General features: G+C 38.9%; 1 protein-coding gene across 1 annotated transcript in view; it reads right to left on the reverse strand.

The window, feature by feature from the left end:
* The window catches only part of TBC1D19 (TBC1 domain family member 19), a 112,342-nt gene that overhangs the window by 66,119 nt on the left and 28,135 nt on the right, over positions 1–18,088 (reverse strand). Inside the window, exons 6-9 of the mRNA XM_024573666.4 lie at positions 17,444–17,507; positions 16,482–16,528; positions 12,103–12,213; positions 2,864–2,936 (exon numbers count right to left, since the gene is read on the reverse strand). Coding sequence (XP_024429434.1) covers positions 2,864–2,936; positions 12,103–12,213; positions 16,482–16,528; positions 17,444–17,507 — 295 coding nt within the window. The remainder of the gene's footprint in view (positions 1–2,863; positions 2,937–12,102; positions 12,214–16,481; positions 16,529–17,443; positions 17,508–18,088) is intronic.

Raw genomic sequence — 18,088 nt, forward strand, 5'->3', positions numbered from 1 at the left:
ACCCCATCCGAACCCACCTCCCTCCCCCGCCTCCACCCTCCCCCTTGGTTTTGTCCATGTGTCCTTTATAGTAGTTCTTGTAAACCCCTCTCCCCACTATCCCCTCCCCACTCCCCTGTGGCTATTGTTACAATGTTCTTAATTTCAATGTCTCTGGTTATATTTTGTTTCCTTTTTTCTTTTGTTGATTACCCCAATTTGTAACAGTCTTGCTTTGAGAATCTGAGACAGCAAAAATAACTGCATCGACTGAAGAGATTTTCAACTTCCTCCAGGCAGATTTAGTGCTCTCTCCTCTATGCCAAATGCCCCTTGTATGTACTAATAGCCAATGCTACGTGATTCTTATCTGAACCTTATACTATCTGCTCCCTCAAAGGAAAAATCACATTGTATCTGTGGATTCACTAGTCTCCGGCCCTTATCAGGACCTCACACGCATTTGCTGTAGGCAGTATGAGTGAACCAAAGAACCACCGTGTTTTACTGTGTATAATGCGCTCCCCTGTATAATGTGCACCCACATTTTTCCCCTAATCTTTTTAATTTTTTTGTTTTAATTTTTAAATTAAATTTATTTATTTATATTTAGAAACAAAACCTATTATCATATTCCAGGGTATTATTTTGCATACAGATATCATTACTGCTTTCTAGAGTTACACTTTTAACTCTAGAGTTATACTTTTAATTAGAAAGCCATATAAGCATAAATAAAAGAATTAAAAACATTTATACAGAAACAGAGTAAGTACTACCCACATATAATGTACATCCTTATTTTTCCCTCAAAAATTTGGGCAAAAAAGTACACATTATACAATGGCAAAATATGGTATACTCTAGATTAAGAGAAAAAATTAGGTTTTCTAAAGCATAGCTATTATAAGGTCTAGAATCATTTAAAACAATGCTTAAGGATTAATTTCAAAAGTGAAAAACATAAATATCATTGAAGTTTATATTACTATTCTTTTCCCTTTTGTTCATTCTATATGGCTGTCACGGGCCATGAAAAGAAGTATAAGGTAAAATATCATCTGTCTTAGTCTGTTCAAGCTACTAGAAGAGAACAACCACAAACTGGATAGCTTATAAATAACAGAAAACTATTCCTCATAGTTCTGGAGGCTAGAAATCCAAAAACAGGGTGCTGGTTTAGTCGGGTTCCGGGGGGGGGACCCTCTTCCGCGTTGCAGACTAGCAACTTTCCGCTGTGGCAGAGGCTGGGAGCTCTGTCGGGCATCTTTTATAAAAAACATCCGTTCCCCTTCATGAGGGCAGACTGCTTAGTTTTGAATCTCGGTTCCACCACTTACTAATTTTGTGACTTTGGGCAAGTTATTTAACATCTGCACTTCTCCAACTTTAAAATGGTGGCATCATTTCCATCTTACGTCATACAAGAAAATTAAAGCCAGGTAACGCAGCGCCGCTGTTCACCACGAGCATGACTGAAACAGAAGACGGGATGCACCCGGCACGCGCGGGCGCACAGAGCCACCGCTGCTCTCGCACACTGGTGGAGGGAGTGGAAACCGGTCCTCCTCCCACTCTGAAAATTCTGTGGCAGTCAGTCATCTACTGAAGCTGAAGTTACGCAAACCTGAGGTCCGAGAAATCGTATTCCCAGATGTATATGTATTCGACATATATTTACCAAAAGACACATATTAGAATGCTCACAGCAGCCTCATTTGTGATAGCCCCACATTTGAAATTTCCCAAAGGCCTAGCGGTCGAATGGGTAAATAAACATGTGTGGTATGCTAATAGACGCTACAATGCAAACAAAACAAACCAGAAGATTTATAAACACACACAGCAATATTGCTAAATCGCACAAACACAACAGTGAACAATAACAAGTCAAACGTCAAAGAGTACATGCTGTATGTTCTAATTCACATAAATTTCAAGAATTGGCAAAACTAATCTATGCTGGGAGGAATCAGAATAGTGGTTATTTTTGACATGGGGGAATAAAGATTGAAAGCAGTTAAGAGAGGGCTTCAATTTACTAATCTGTATGTGTCCAATTAATAAAAATTCATTGAGCCATTCCCTTATGATATATTCTTTCTCCAAAGCATTAAAAACTAGTAAAGTTTTAAAAGCGGTAAACATACCTTCCAGATTGCTGAGAGATTAAAATGAGATAACACAGAGTATATGCTCAATAACTCTATTATTGTTTACTACTATTAATAATAAGTAGCCCACATGCTTATTTGATAAAGGCAGAAACAAGCGTGGAGATGTGAAGCGACCCGCCCACCACGCATGGCCAGTCAGTGGCAGGCGAGAGGCCCGGACAGCTGCCTGAGCGCTGTCCAGTATCACTTCCTCTCCAGTGCAGGCCTCCCACAGTGTAAGTCGGTTTTTACTTCCTTTTTATTATAGCTAAATATCAATCTCGTCTTTTATAAAAAACAGTGTACTTTTGCACAGAAAGAGAAAAGTTAGGGAAATTTTCTCAATAAGGTTTAAAAGATACTAATTTTAAAGCCTAAGTTTATTTAACGCAGAATACTGTGTTTGCTTAATTTGATGATATGAAAAAAACAAAAATAAATAGTGACAGCCAGTAAAGGGAAATGAGTACTGTCAATGAAGACTTTGCCAACAAAATAACTTATGTGTGTCTAATGACTTTTCAAAATTGTTGTAAGATCTTCAAATAAAAAGACACAATCTATAATATACAGGATTCTATTCAATAATAGTAACCGAAGAGAGGCAGAGAGTATGCTTTGTGTTCAGATATAAAAAGGTTACTAGGTTTGGAAATGACAAGACAAAACTTAACCTCACTCTCATTCATCATTACTGATATGCCATGTGTATCAGGAGAAATACTAACCAGGAGGCACTTGTGTAGAATCATCTACACCTAGTTGTCCTGAAGTTAAGCCGAGTTCTACAAATAATTCTTTCTGCAAGAATAACACACATAGAATTAACATACATTTCAAACTTTGCTACTGTAAAAAAAAAATCATCTTCACTCAAACATTAGCATAAATAAAAATCACAATACAAAATGAATTTTTGCTTCCTTCAAATATCTAAAGAAGAGGACATTATGGAACCCTTAAATAGTAATGCACTAATTCAAAATTAAGGAGAATAACCATAATTTTTTACTACATGTATTACTATGTAGCATTTACTTTTACTTCCATGTGAAACAAACATGAACAGAAAAGATAAACACTTTTAGGAAAAATTAATATATAGTGGGAAAAGAAATTTAAATGTAATAGTTCTCCAAATGTAGAGGCTTTAGTAGTATTTTTCCTTCTCCTCATTTCTTCTGCCTAAGCAACATTTTTACTTTGATGCCTTATGACCAATATGAGTGATGCAATATTTTTAAAAAGCTTTTTAATATAGTTCTTGATTGTTCCCCTTTCCCAAGTAATAAGCTAATCAGTAAAATAAGAAATGAATTATCCTTTCAGGAAAGATCTACTAACATTCAATCTCTGGAAAACACACATACACACACTATATGCAACAACAGTCCATTTTATCTTCTAACATCATTACCTAAATTACCAGTGTGATTCCGTATCTGTGCTTTCTTTCTATGGTTCTGCACTTCACTCAGTTCTAAACACTGCATACCCAAAACAACTTAAATTGATTTTTAAGTAAAATTAGACTATCAAGTACTCTGCTAAAATAAGAATAAATTAGATTCATTCTCCAGACTTCCTCTACTTACCTAGTAATGTCTAGGGAAAGTAATAATGTCTGTCTGTTATTTTTAAAATATATAACAACCCCATGTTATTTGTATTATTTTTCTTCCCTAAGTAATTAAATATTTCTATTAATATTTGCCTCAGTGTTTTGTTACTATTTAATTGCTAAAACCAAACTTCCTTCTCCTTTACAAAATTAGTTTTAATCCTTCCAAATTATCCATTAATATTTAAGTTAGTAATTTATTAATGTCCCTCACAAGACAGTTATTAAGCCTAATATGTACACACATTTCATTTTTGTATTGATTTTAAATAACTACCATTTCTTTTTTTTTTTAATATATTTATTGATTATGCTATTACAGTTGTCCCATTTCCCCCCCCACTCCACTCCATCCTGCCCACCCCCCTCCCTCCCACATTCCCCCCCCCCCATAGTTCATGTCCATAGGTCACACCTATAAGCTCTTTGGCTTCTACATTTCCTACACTATTTTTACCCTCCCCCTGTCTATTTTCCACCTATCATCTATGCTACTTATTCTCTGTACCTTCCCCCCCTCCCCCTCCCACTCCCTTAATGACAACCCTCATGTTCTAGTTGTTTGCCTAGTTTGCTCTCGTTTTTGTTTTATGTGTGGCCATTAATAACTGTGAGTTTGCTGTCATTTTTACTGTTCCTATTTTTTATCTTCTTTTTCTTAGGTAACTCCCTTTAACATTTCATATAATAAGGGCTTGGTGATGATGAACTTCTTTAACTTGACCTTATCTGAGAAGCACTTTATCTTCCCTTCCATTCTAAGTGATAGCTTTGCTGGATACAGTAATCTTAGATGTAGGTCCTTGCGTTTAATCTTGGGTAATGTAATTATGATGTGCCTTGGCGTGTTCCTCCTTGGGTCCAGCTTCTTTGGGACTCTCTGAGCTTCCTGGACTTCCCGGAAGTCTATTTCCTTTGCCAGATTATGGAAGTTCTCCTTCATTATTTGTTCAAATAAGTTTTCAATTTTTTGTTCTTCCTCTTCTCCTTCTGGCACCCCTATAATTCGGATGTTGGAACGTTTCAAGGTGTCCGGGAGGTTCCTAAGCCTCTCCTCATTTTTCCGAGTTCTTGTTTCTTCATTCTTTTCTGGTTGGATGTTTGTTTCTCCCTTCTGGTCCACACCATTGATTTGAGTCCCAGTTTCCTTCTCATCACTATTGGTTCCCTGTACATTTTCCTTTGTTTCTCTTAGCATAGGCTTCATTTTTTCATCTGTTTTTCGAATAGATTCAACCAAGTCTGTGAGCATATTGATAACCAGTGCTTTGAACTGTGCATCCGATAGGTTGGCTATCTCTTCCTCGCTAAGCTGTATTTTTTCTGGAGCTTTGAAGTGTTCTGTCATTTGGGCCATTTTTTTTTTTTTTTGGTCTTGGCATGTCTGTTACTTTAAGGGGCGGAGCCTTAGGTGTTCACGGGGCGGGGTAATGCTGGTCGCTGTGCTGTGACGCTGTACGTGGGGGAGGGGCCGAGCGGGAGCAATGGCGCCGGCCTCACTCTCCTCCGGCTTTCAATCTTTCACTCCGCTACCCACAATCAAACTGGGCCACTCTGGTGCTGGTTCCCAAGTAAGTGGGCCTGTGCACACTCTAGGCCCCTGTGGGTCTCTCCAACAACCTCTCCTGTGAGGCTGGGAGTCTCTCCTGCTGCAGCCCCAACCCCCACGGGCGTTTTCAATCAGAGGTTTGAGGCTTTATTTCCCTGAGCTGGAGCCCTGGGTTACACGGTCTGCTTCGCTCCCCGCCGTTCGTCCCGGTTTATCTGTGGGCGAATGTGGTGCCGCAGGGTGCTACCCGCTGCTCTGCCTGCCCCGCTCTCCGCCACTCTGAGTCCGGCCCTCTGGGTTTATCTGTGCAAATGTGGGGCCGCAGGGTCTGCTAGTGCTCGGACTGCCTGCGCCATTTGTCCCACACTCCGCCAGTCTCAGTCCCGCCACAGCCTCGCGAGTCCTCTCCACCCCGGTGCCCGTCTCCGCCCCTCCTACCGGTCTAGATGAATGATTATTTTCTATTTCCTTGGTGTTGGTCCCCCTTGCTGTTCGATTCTCTGTCAGTTCTGGTTGTGCGAGGAGGCGCAGTGTGTCTACCTATGCCGCCATCTTGGTTCCGCCTACCATTTCTTTTTTTATTGTTGAGTACAGTTGTCTCCATTTTCACCCCACCACGTCACCCCACCCCACCCATCACCTTTGGCTTTGTCCATGTGTCCTTTATACCTGTTCCTTGATGGCCTTTCCCCTATTATCCCCTACCCCCTTACTGTCAGCTCATTCATTATATTTCAATTTTTAACTAAACTTGATTTTTATCTATACTTTAAAAAAGCACTGCATATGTTACCAATATTTTAGATAAAAGAGGTAAACAATGTTCTTCTTCCACTTTCAACCACTGTCTTCCATTTATTTTTAAAATCTCTCTTCGTTGAAATCATTAGAATTAATGACAATGTATTGGATTTTAAAATGACTTTGATCTTCATACTTGAGAGGGCCTTAAGTCCACCAAACATTTCATTATTAGGTTCTGTAACCACCGTGGAGAATTATACTTATGCTAAGACATGTTAGGAGCATAAGCAGCTCTGACCATCCATTTTCTACTTCAATGCTTTGGATACTGTTTACTCAACATCAGTACATCTAGTCCCCATTCTCAGATTTCCTTCGAAATTTCCTTCTAGGACCCCTTCTTTGACATTTCAGGCTGATTTAGGCAGCTCTCTATGCACATGTTACCTTTTATCAACCTCTATAAACCCATAGACTCACATCACATTAAAATGATCTTGCTACTGCCCGTCTCCTCACTACCCTGAGGCCCTCAGGACACAGGGACTGTCTCATACACATCTGCACCCCAGAACTTAGTGTGGGGCTAAGTGACACACAGCAGGGGCTCCATAGTATTAAACTACATTACTGAGGTTCGGTTCCACCCAGCTGTCTCCGTGTGACTGAATGGGTAAACAGAAATTCATCAGCAACTTCTTGTTAGAGACAGTAAATTTCAGTTTCAAGGAATTTCCTTTCACATTGGATGAGTCTACATAACATTGTGAATCAGATTTAAGGGCCACCCAGTATAAGAACACAAGACTCACTGAGCCTCACCAACTTCAGTGCTCATACAGAGCAGGGTCACAGACAAACTCTGCATCCTGCAGTCAGCGTCACTGAATACTCAGGCCATGTGAAGCCGGGAAGGTAGGGACAACTATCCCTACTGACCACAGGAAGAGAAGGACTAACTACACTCTGAGCGGGTATAGCCACAACTTCTTGAAAATTAGTCACAGGCTTTCGTTCTTCAATAGCTACAAACAAATCCACGTCAGCTCCAGGTCCCTCCAGACAGACACATGATGTAATCAGTCCTGCTCACACACATGCTGAGCCTTTTCACACGACCCACTTGCCTGCTTCTTTACTAGCAAACGCCTTCAAACCTGTTCAAACGGCAGTCCTTCTGCGAAGACTTCCCACCACTTCCGGGGGGAGAATCTGCACTTTTTCTCTATAGCCATGGCATTTTGTACAAACCCCTCCTGACTTCGGGCTTTTAACACTTTTCAAAAATTACTTCTTAAAAATTAACTTTTTATCAAAGTTGTAGTAGTCACCGTTAACAGTTATAAACTGCATAGCATGTTCCACTAACTGGATGGCTTTAAACAACAGAAACCTATTCTCACAGTTCTGAAGGCTAATGTCCAAAACCAAGGTGTGTCCAGGGCCACGCTCTCCCTGGAGGCTCTTGGGGAGAGTCCGGTGCCTGCCTTTCTCCTGGCGTCTGCTGCCGCTAGCAATCTCGGGTGTTCCTCGGCTTACAGATGTGTCACTCCAATCTCTGCCTTCATTGTCATGGGACATTCTCCTTGTGACTCTCCTTCTGTGTCTCTTCTCCTCTTCTTATACGGACACTAGTCATACTGGATTTAGGGCCCACCCAACTGCAATAATCATCCTCTTAACTGCATCTGTGAAGACCCTATTTCCAAATGAGGTCACATTTATAGACAGGTACTGGGGGTTAGGACTTCAACATACCTTTTGGGGGGCACAATTCAACCCATAACTTTTATCTTAAGTTGTTGATCTGCACAACACCCCTATGAGATATTATTATCCCCATTTTACAAATAAAAAAACTAAAGCTCAAAGGCAAAAAGACTTGCTCAAAGTCACATAGCCAGTAAGTGGCAGAGCAAGAATTTAAACCCAGGTTAGGTGGCTTCAGAATCGAATCACCTATATTGTCTCTACATGAAGCAAAGAAGTCAAATCAGCTAAAAGACCTTTTTACAACAGTTCTCTATCTTACACACCTTCCCAGTACACACACACACACACACACACAATTGGCCCAGGGACAACCATGTTCAGCTTATTTTCTGGTATGTATCTGCATATTTCAAGTAACAAGTATATATTGCTGTTTTTAATGTACCAGTTTCAGATATCTATTGATTTTTTTGTGTGTGGTAAATGAGGAGTTCAGTTCATGTGCTTCTCTCCATCATTTCAATATAATTATGTATCAATCCTTGATGAAATCTGTATCAAGGGTTTGCATGATTATGACTACTTAAGTATTACCACTGAACCACATAATGTTAGAGATGCGTTCCCTTTCATACACTTTCTTTCATTCAATTCCTAATTCAACTACCTTGTCATTTACAGAATTTTCTCTAACCATTTACCTCTTCCTACACCCTGTATCAAGTCTGAAAAGACCCTCCTTGATATAATTCTGCATGTGGTCAAATGTGTCAGCTCATCTACACTTTCGGTGGTTTCTTGTAGGCACTCATCTCAGAACCCTCCAGCCCCCCCCCCCACTCCCCTCTGGAATTGCCCCGCTCTGGTCCTGTTGTACTGCCCCCATCCTAGAACTCCTCGTTGTCATTCTGGACATTCTTCTTCACATAGTTTGAAATCCCATTCCCTAAGTCCCCTATTTGTTCTTTTTATTTATGAGCCTGTTTTGGAGCACTTGTACCAACCGCTCCCTGAATAAGGATAAATACTTTATTTTAGATTACATACATCTGAAAATGTCTACTCCAACTTCACATTCGACTGACTGCTGGTTATATACAGAAGTCTAGGCTAACATCGTTGGAATTTTTAAAGGCATTATTGCAAAATCTTCTGCTTCTAGTCTTCCTGCTGAGAAGTCAGATGCCACTCTCTGACTCTTGACATTTACCTGTACTCTGTTTTTCTTCTATGAAAAGTTTTCAGCCTTCTTTCCAGGTGCCTTGCTATGGTCCTTCGTTCATTCACAGCATTGGGTACTAGGTGGGCCTTTCCACACTGGAGATCCTTGTCTTTCAGTCTTGGGACCCTTACCTCTGTTTTCTCTTTCTGGAACTCCTACTAGTCAGATGTTAACCTTCTAGACTGATCCCCTAATTTAATTTGTTCTCCCTTATTTTTCATCTCTGGCTTCTTGCTTTTGCTCTGTCTTCTGATGGATTTCCTCAGCTTTGTTTTTAACTATTATACTGATCTATTTTTTTTTTTTGCATATCATATTTTTGATTCCTAAAAGCTCTTTTTCATATTCTACTGTTTGTTTTGTTAATTTAATAAATTCTGTTCTTGTTTCACAAGTAGTATCTTCTCTCTGAGAACATGAATGGTTTCCTTAAGTTTTCTATTGGGAAGAAGTAGTTAACAAAAGGCTCTAGCAGGCGTGTCCAACCTTTTGGCGTCTCTAGGTCACACTGGAAGAAGAGTTGTCTTGCATCACATATTAAATCTCAAACACTAATGAGAACTGATGAGCAAAAAAATAGGTTTTAAGTAAATTTATTATTTTGTGTTGGGCCTCATTCATAGCCATGCTTAGTCTTATGCAGCCTGTGGGTTGGACAGCCCCGCATGAAGATGACCTTGGGTTTACCTTCTTCTGGCACTGTAACCCTGAAAATGTATTGACTCACACAAAAACACACACAAATGTGAAAAGGAATGCAGCTATATTAATGAGCAATGTTACTTACTGAAAAAAAAATATGACCCTTGGCTGGTAAATTACATCTAAAATGGAACACTATGAATCAACTAGAAAAATCCACTGGAAAACACCTGCATCAGCTACCTGCTGTGGTGTCCCTGATGGGGACTTGGAAGTTAGACTCACGTTCATTTCAGGAAGTAGTTCCTAGTGTGTGAGAGACTCCCCTGAGTTGTGCCTATACGACTCGTCTCTTCCAATTGCATGTCCTCCCTGTGGGACTAGGAAGGAGCATCTGGCTGGCTGTGGACTCCCAGCAAAGACCTACCTGCTAAGAGCTGGCCGATATACTGACGTGCTGTGTTTCGTCCTGTATCACTCTACCAATGTAAGTGAAGCTGGTGTCGGGTTATGGCCTATTGTATCCTGTGAGGGGGAATGTCAATTCAAGCCTGAAACAACTGTAGTGGTCATGATTAATGTTTATTCTATAAATTGACTTCTTTGACTATTACTCTTTTATTTGTCTGTTATAGTTTTAATTTAGTTTCTCTGCCTTTCAAATTGGAGGATTTCAAGATCCTGGAGATCCCAGGCCGGCCATTCACATTTAGGAGAGAGGCGGTAAGAAATGGACTGGAGGCTCTGTCTGCCCGGATTGGGAACAGTGTGGTGAGCTCTCTCTGAGGTAATTTTGTAGCCAGCCAGCTATCTTTTCATAAGGGTTCTCCAAAGCTCTGGCAGTCTTTTCTCTGGTATTCTAGAGTTGGGGGGAAATGAGGAAGGGGAGAACTGGGTAGGCGCAGTGGTGGTGACTGGGGATAATCTCCTCACTCAGCCAGCTTCCGATTAATTCCTCTGTTTCCAGTGCAGTACCTCATTCCTGCCCTGCTCTGTGTCTGAGGTCTCCGAGTTCACAGCCTTTCCGATTCCATTTCTCTGGTATCCGGTGGGGAAGGAGGAGTCACCTGACTCCGCAGGGTGGTAGGAGCCTGGGGGTCTAACCCGTCCTAATACAGACTGCCACACAATCTCCATTTTCAGCCCTCTGATTCACTATGGCCTTCTATAACACGCAGTTTCTCTAATTCTTGAGTCTTTCCAAACTTCTGCATAGAAAATCTGGCTTCTTGTATCAGTCAGTGTTCAATAAGGAAACAGAAACCATAGCCAATATGTGGACACAGAAAAACAGAATTAGCAAAGGCAGAAAGCAACTCTGACTTCCAGACTGAAAGAAAGTGAACCAAGAAGGGACTAAGAATTCAGGAAAGGGACCCCCACCCTCAAGGCTGAGATTCAGACGTCTATGAAAAGGGAGTGTTTGCCTTAGGCACGTGCAGACCTGGGGCGGTAAAGAAACTTGCCCGAGGACACAGGCTGGAGCTGGTTGGTCATGGGCTGCCGCAGCGGGTGCTATGCAGCGGGTGCTAGCAGCCTTCCGCATGCTGACCTGTGGGCTCCCATACAAGGGAACCAGGAAAGGCAGGCTCGTTCTCCTGCCACACTGGTCTTGCTGTGTCCTCCAGAAGCCTGTATTAACAAAGCCTATCATCAAGCCAGTCGGCAGGAAAGAGATGCTTACAAGGCCCAGCTCCAGGATAACAAGCAGAACAGAAAAAGATAGATCCGGAGCTGGAGGATAACCAAGTGGTTACCAGCGCACTTCTCGTCCATACCTCCCGTTTTCTCCCAGTTAGGCTTGAACTTCTGCTTCTGCCATGTTGAAGTCATTTATCATTCTCCCATCAGCTCTCTATCTTAATACATGAAACCTCTGAGTTACAAATTGTTTGCTTCAACAAACACAGCATTTACATCTTTACATTTCTGTGCTCCTTATTGTTTTGCAGTGATAACTTCTCAATTCCACCATCACTAAATCTCACCTTTCTGTAATGACTCGACATTAAAACTAGCGTCCTCGCCCAACATGGAAGTCTCTGGGGCAAAGGCAGTCTCATCCTTACTTTCCCTCATCTCCTCCACTGCCTCACCATGTTAGAAGCTCAATAAATGCTGGTTGAAGTAAAAAAAATGTACTTTCGTTGAAAATTTTTATAAATTCACAACTTGTCTCAATCTGTTTTATAGACATACATCAGGCACCGGAACCCAACAAGCTGTCTTGTAAATCATGCTGCTTACTAAGATGGGGAATAAGCAAAAGCATTTATAGCTCAATGCAAGTTCATCTTCAGTCCTACTAGCAAGCAACTTGTTCTCTACGTAACATATTTACAATAAAAAAGAAAGCTTCATTTTATCTATTTAATGAGTGGATCATCCTATTGTTTGGATATAGACTACACTTAAATATTTTTCTAGCGGCTGTCTTCTAAAATATGTTAACTTATTTTTAGATGCCTATACTTACCAATTCAGGGATGTCTTTTACTTTCAGAGGAACTTGAATTAAACCCAAATGAGTCCTGAAACTAAGAGAATCACCATTTTCATAATTTGGGTTGCGAAGATTAATTAATACCTTTAAAAACAAATCCAACAAAATTGATTAGTTTTTAATAGGATGTCTACACTTATAAAATTGGCAGTGATATTCTTGGTGTATCGCCACAAAATTAAAAACTATTTGGGATAATGCATATACTTCAATAACATCCTAAAATAGTATAAATTTGTACTAAAATATTAAATTACTAGAGACATGATTTTAATTAGGATGGCTTAAAATTCCAACTGATGATCTACCATATAAAACTAAAAAGAATTTAGTTATAAAGAAAAGCTTTCTGATGATAAGGAAAAATTGTTTGATTACAATAATTTACCAGGGAAGGTGATAGAAAAATAAAAAATTGCTTGATTGTAATATTTACCAGGAAAAATTTTAGAACCAACCCTAATCCTTTTAAAAACAAACATTGATTGGCATTCTCCTAAATTCTACTATTCTCCTAAGTTCTATCAATCAAGCAATGTCTGGCGGAGTGAGCCCTGTACCTCTTCCTAAGTGGCCCCAGGCCTATCACCAGCAGCAGCTGGCCTTGGTTCACAGCTTGGCCTTGCCTGGGCACCTCTAAGCCCAGCAAGTAGCATCCCTCTGCAGATCTCTTGGTGGTTTATGCCAGGTGGCCCCAGGAGATCATAGGTGGTGACCTTGGCTTGCACCTCTCAGGAGGCCCCAGAGCCAGTACACCCGGAGGACAACTTCAAACCATATCAAAGCACCACCACCCAACCACCTCCACAGTGACACACTCAAGGGTCGGACTCAATGGGCAGCGGGCAGTGGTCACAGTCAGTCCTTGCAGCTGACTGGCCTAGTAAATCCCTCCTACTGACATGCCAATTGAGCAATCAAGGCTCAATTACAAGAGGAGGGTGTGCATGGCCTTGAGTACCCAGCTTAGGTGAAAGGGGAGGCTGTGCCACTGGACCCTACGTAACACCTACTACATTAGGTCTCTCTTCAAAGCCTGGGAGATGTAGAAGCTCTACCTAATACACAGAAACACAGGGAGGCTGCCAAAATGAGGAGACAAAGAAACGCATCCCAAATGAAAGAACAAAACAAAACTCCAGAAAAAGAACTAAACAAAATGGAGACAAGCAATCTACTAGATGCAGAGTTCAAAACACTGGTTATAAGGATGCTCAATGAATTTAGCAAAAACCTCAAAGGCATAAAAAAGAACCAGTCAAAAATAAAGGATGCACTATTGAAATAAAGAATAATTTACAGGGATCAACTGATGAGTGGATGAATCCGAAAATCAAATAAGCAATTTGGAATATAAGAAAGCAAAAAACCACCCAATCAAAACAGCAAAAAGAACAAAGAATCAAAAAAAATCAGGATATGTAAGGAACCTAAGGGATAACTTCAAGTATTATAACATTCACATCATAGGGATGCCAGAAGGAGGAGAGAGCAAGATATTGAAAACCTATTTGAAAACATAATGACAGAAAACTTCCCTAACTTGGTGAAGGAAATAGACATACAAGTCCATGAAGCACAAAGAGTACCAAACAAGATGAACCCGAAGAGGCCCATACCCAAACACATCGTAATTAAAATGCCAAAGGTTAAAGATGAAAAGAGAAACTTAAAAGCAGCAAGAGAATAGCAGTCAGTTACCTACAGGGGAACTCCCATAGGCTGTCAGCTGATTTCTCAACAGAAACGTTGCAGGCCAAAGGGGATTGGCAAGAAATATTCAAAGTGATGAAAAGCAAGGAACTACATCCAAGATTACTCTACCTAGCAAAGCTATCATTTAAAATTGAAGGACAGATAAAGAATTTCCCAGACAAGAAAAAGCTAAAGGAGTTCACAACCACCTACCCAGTAGTATATGAAATGTTAAAGGGTCTTCTTTAAGAAGATCAAACATATGAACAATACAATGGCAATAAATACATATCTATCAACAATTGAATCTAAAAAACAAAATAAATGAATGTAAGGACAGAAACATAGATATAGAGAATGTTTTCACAGTTGCCAGATGGGAGGGGGTTTAGGGGAGGGTGAAAATGGTGAAGTGATTAAGAAGTACAAATTGGTTGTTACAGAACAGTCATGGGGATGTAAAGTACAGCATAGGGAATATAGTTAAAAATAGTCTAATAACTATTAGATGGGTGCCAGATTTATGGGAATGATCACTTATTAAACTATGTGATGTCTAATCACTGTGGTGTATGCCCGAAACAACTATAATTAAAAATAAAAAATTAATTAAAAAAGAAATAATCTATTATGTTTTGATGCATATCTTTATTTTTATTATAGATAACATACACATACTGCTTTTTAAATGTCAAACCATTAATACATAATGTAAAATATCAAAATTTAACTTATCCCAATATATTCCTCAGAGTAAATCTTTATGAATAGCCTTTCCTTTAAAAAAAAATATTGCACTGTTTTTAAAAGACAGTGAAGTAATATTGGAGGTTATCACCTCTAAACCAAATGCACATGGGAAAATGAAAGAAAATTTCAGAAGTCAAGCTAACAAAAAAGGCAATTTATATACCTTTCAAAATTAAGCAGATAAAAAAGTCTTTGAAATTTACATATCCCTTAATCTATGAGTTTCATTTCTATGAGTACAGTTATGGAAAAAACTAAAGATGTTTGCAAAAATAGTGTGGAAAGAATGTTAATGAAGTGCTGCTTATAATGGAAAAACATACAACTTAGACATCCCATTAGAGGGAATTACTTAAGTGAATTATGGTCAAGTTATATAATCAAATATAGTGTAATAAATAATGTAGGTAATAACATTAAAAATGTTCACAATATATTACATTTTTAAAAATTATGATAATTGTGTTTATTGCTGTATGATGGTATTATAAATAATTTTTGTTTAAATTTTCTTCTTATGGTATATTTTTTTCCATCAATCACCATTTATTTTAGGTAATAATAATAATAAATTTTAAAAGTATTTTTAAATTGAAACTGTTGAGGGAACAAAAGCATCAAGAATTCAGTGAAGGAGATTATGATGACAGAATCACTATCATATCTGCTGGAGGACTGATTAACTAATGGCTAATAAAATGGAATGTGCTACAAAGCCAAAAGCTTCCTAAAATTGCAAACACAGGATTGTAACTGAAAATATCAATGGTACTTGTTTTAAAAAAATAAAAGATTTAGCAAAGAATTAACAAAGTGTTAAATACAGACTAACTCACAACAGTGCAAGTTTAGCCTAATCACACAAATCAGGGACCTGCTGCGTGGGAAACTCACAAGCACAGACTAGAAAAGGAAAAGAATCTATGAATACACAGGTAATAGAAAAGAGGAAATATTAGAAGTGCAGAAGCTATAACAAGCAAACAATTATGTAAAATGTTCTTGAATGAAAGAAGAATCTTAGCATGAATAATAATAAGAGGATCAATTCAGCAACTGTTCCTACGGAAGTAGAATGTATGACTATTACAGAGAAAACATAGTTAAAGATAACCATACAAAAACTGTGAAATTTCAGCCATAGTGCTTGAAAAGGAAAGAGTTTGGAAGAAACCTTTAATAAGCTAAGAGAAATAGTGCCATCACTATAAAGGCAGCTTCTGACCCACCTAACTTCTCTTTAAAGTTAAAAGGAGACTATTTACAATTCCAAAAGGCCTGAAAAAAATTTCTAACAATGTTTAATCCTGGCAAATTGGTATCAGAGAAAACAGGTTCAGAAAAGAAATAAAAATAAAATGTGAGTCGTTCATTCATTCACTCATTCAACAACTATTTATTAAGCAAGTATATGCTGAGCATTGCTCTACCTGTTGGAGACAGAGCAGTTAAAGACAGGATTAACGTGCAGCTGCGTTTCTGTCCATGCCCATCTCCAGGGACACCTGGAAGTCTCGTAGTAACCCTTGGTCGAGATGGGATAGAATGCACGAACCAGTCATTCATAAAGAGCTATTTAATGATGCCTGTATTTACATTGTTTATTGCTGGAACGACTAGAACAAGGAGGGAAAAGATTCTCTGAGCACCTATATGTTCCGGGCAGCAGGCTACACGATTTGCAGTCACTATTTTTAAATAAAATCTTCCTAATTGATTTACTTGCCTCTAATCTTTCCACTTTCCGATGCATTTTCCAAACACAAATTTGATCATGTCATTCCCCTGCTTCACTGGCGCAGGGGCTGTGTACACGGCGATCCCTCTGCCTGGAAACCATTTTACATCATCATTTTGTTCACGTTTTCCCCTCGTTGACATGCATATATTTAACCAATAGAACCTACCTCAAGAAAATCCTTAGGTGCATAAACAGGTCTGAAAAGGCTTAAATCTAGAATTAAGAAGATAGATTAAAAATTTCAGTTAACATATTATATTGTTTATTAATAATAAATGTTAATGATTCTTTCGTACACTGCTGTGCAGCTAGATTAATTCAACACAAAAATAAAAAGTCCCTCCCCTAGAAAGCCTAGGTGACATATTCTGAAAGTTGTTAAAAGCTTCCCTTTCATAAATTTGTAATAAATTATTTATAAGTGAATTGAAAAATAATGTCAATATAAAAGTTCTATAGAGAATTCTTAAAGTACACAAAGTACAAACAATGCAACCTCAGTGAAGTCCTCTAGTTGTGCTGAACTGTTCTCCCTCCTGAACTTCTGTAAGGGCTTTCTCTGCTATGGCACTTATTTCTCGCCCGGTCCCCTACACTTATTTTTAGAGGAGTAGTGAGCAATTATGTACATGTCTACCTATGCAATTTATGTGTGTGTGTGTGTAAATTACATATAGTTGTCACTCATTATGTTTATAAAATTGACTCAGTTTTGAACATTACAGTGGTCCAAAAATAAGTTCTTAAAAACATTTCAGAAGTCTTAAAACTTTTCACCATTTAACCTATCTTTGACATCTCAATGGAATTAAAGCTTGAAAGATACTTACCTTGAGTCTAAGAAATCCAAGATTTATTTAATCTACCCTTTTATAAAAACATTTTCAAATGCTGCTTTAAAAACAGGGTTATTGAGTTAGATGTTCTCAAAATAATGGAGAACACTGACCAAAGTTAGGAATTTTCAAACAGCAAAGCAAACAAAACAGATGATAGTAAATAGTAAATGATTGGAAGGGAAAGTCGTTCTCTGTCCAAAAGATCTGTTAATATTATTATTTTGGGCACACAATTACAGAGACTATTTTTTTTCCCACTACCACATTTTGAAAAAAGTTCTTCACATACCTGGTTCATCAGTTCCCATTTCATTCCATTTACTAAGGAGTTCTTTCTGTTCTCCAACCGGCCGCTAAAACGGGTAATTTAAAAAGTGGTTTCATTTTGTACAGTTCAGCAATACAGCTGAAAAATAAGAATCAATAACTTCTCTAAAAGTAAGCTAATATAACAGATGGAAAAATAATTCATTACACGTAAACTTTTTTGGCACCACACAAATTATTATTAGCTAACTATTATATTGCGTTTCAATGGCTCAGCTAACGAGTCCAAGAAAAGAAGGAAGATGCTCTACACTGGCCTGTAACATTTCACACACAAAACACTGCTCCTCGGCCACATACTGCTCCTCTCATCCCATCCAGTAATGACAGACATGCATTGCAAAGGGGACAGGCCAAGAGAGTACGGCTGTGAGTCAGTAGCATCATCTTCCTACACAAAAAACAGTATGTTATACAGTACTAAACATTCAGACAGTTTTTAATATAAATATACCCTGTTTCAACACCACCCTTCTCGTGTCTTCACTGGCTTGTCCTGGGATATTACCCAAAGTACATCCATTATATTCCGTTCAACAGCAGGGACAGAATAGCAGGAAGGGAAAATGAACTAATGAAGTGAAGAGAAACTTGTTCTGTCCTACTT

The sequence above is a fragment of the Desmodus rotundus genome, chromosome 4 (genome assembly GCF_022682495.2).
Source record: "Desmodus rotundus isolate HL8 chromosome 4, HLdesRot8A.1, whole genome shotgun sequence".
In the NCBI taxonomy this organism is placed as follows: Eukaryota; Metazoa; Chordata; class Mammalia; order Chiroptera; family Phyllostomidae; genus Desmodus; species Desmodus rotundus.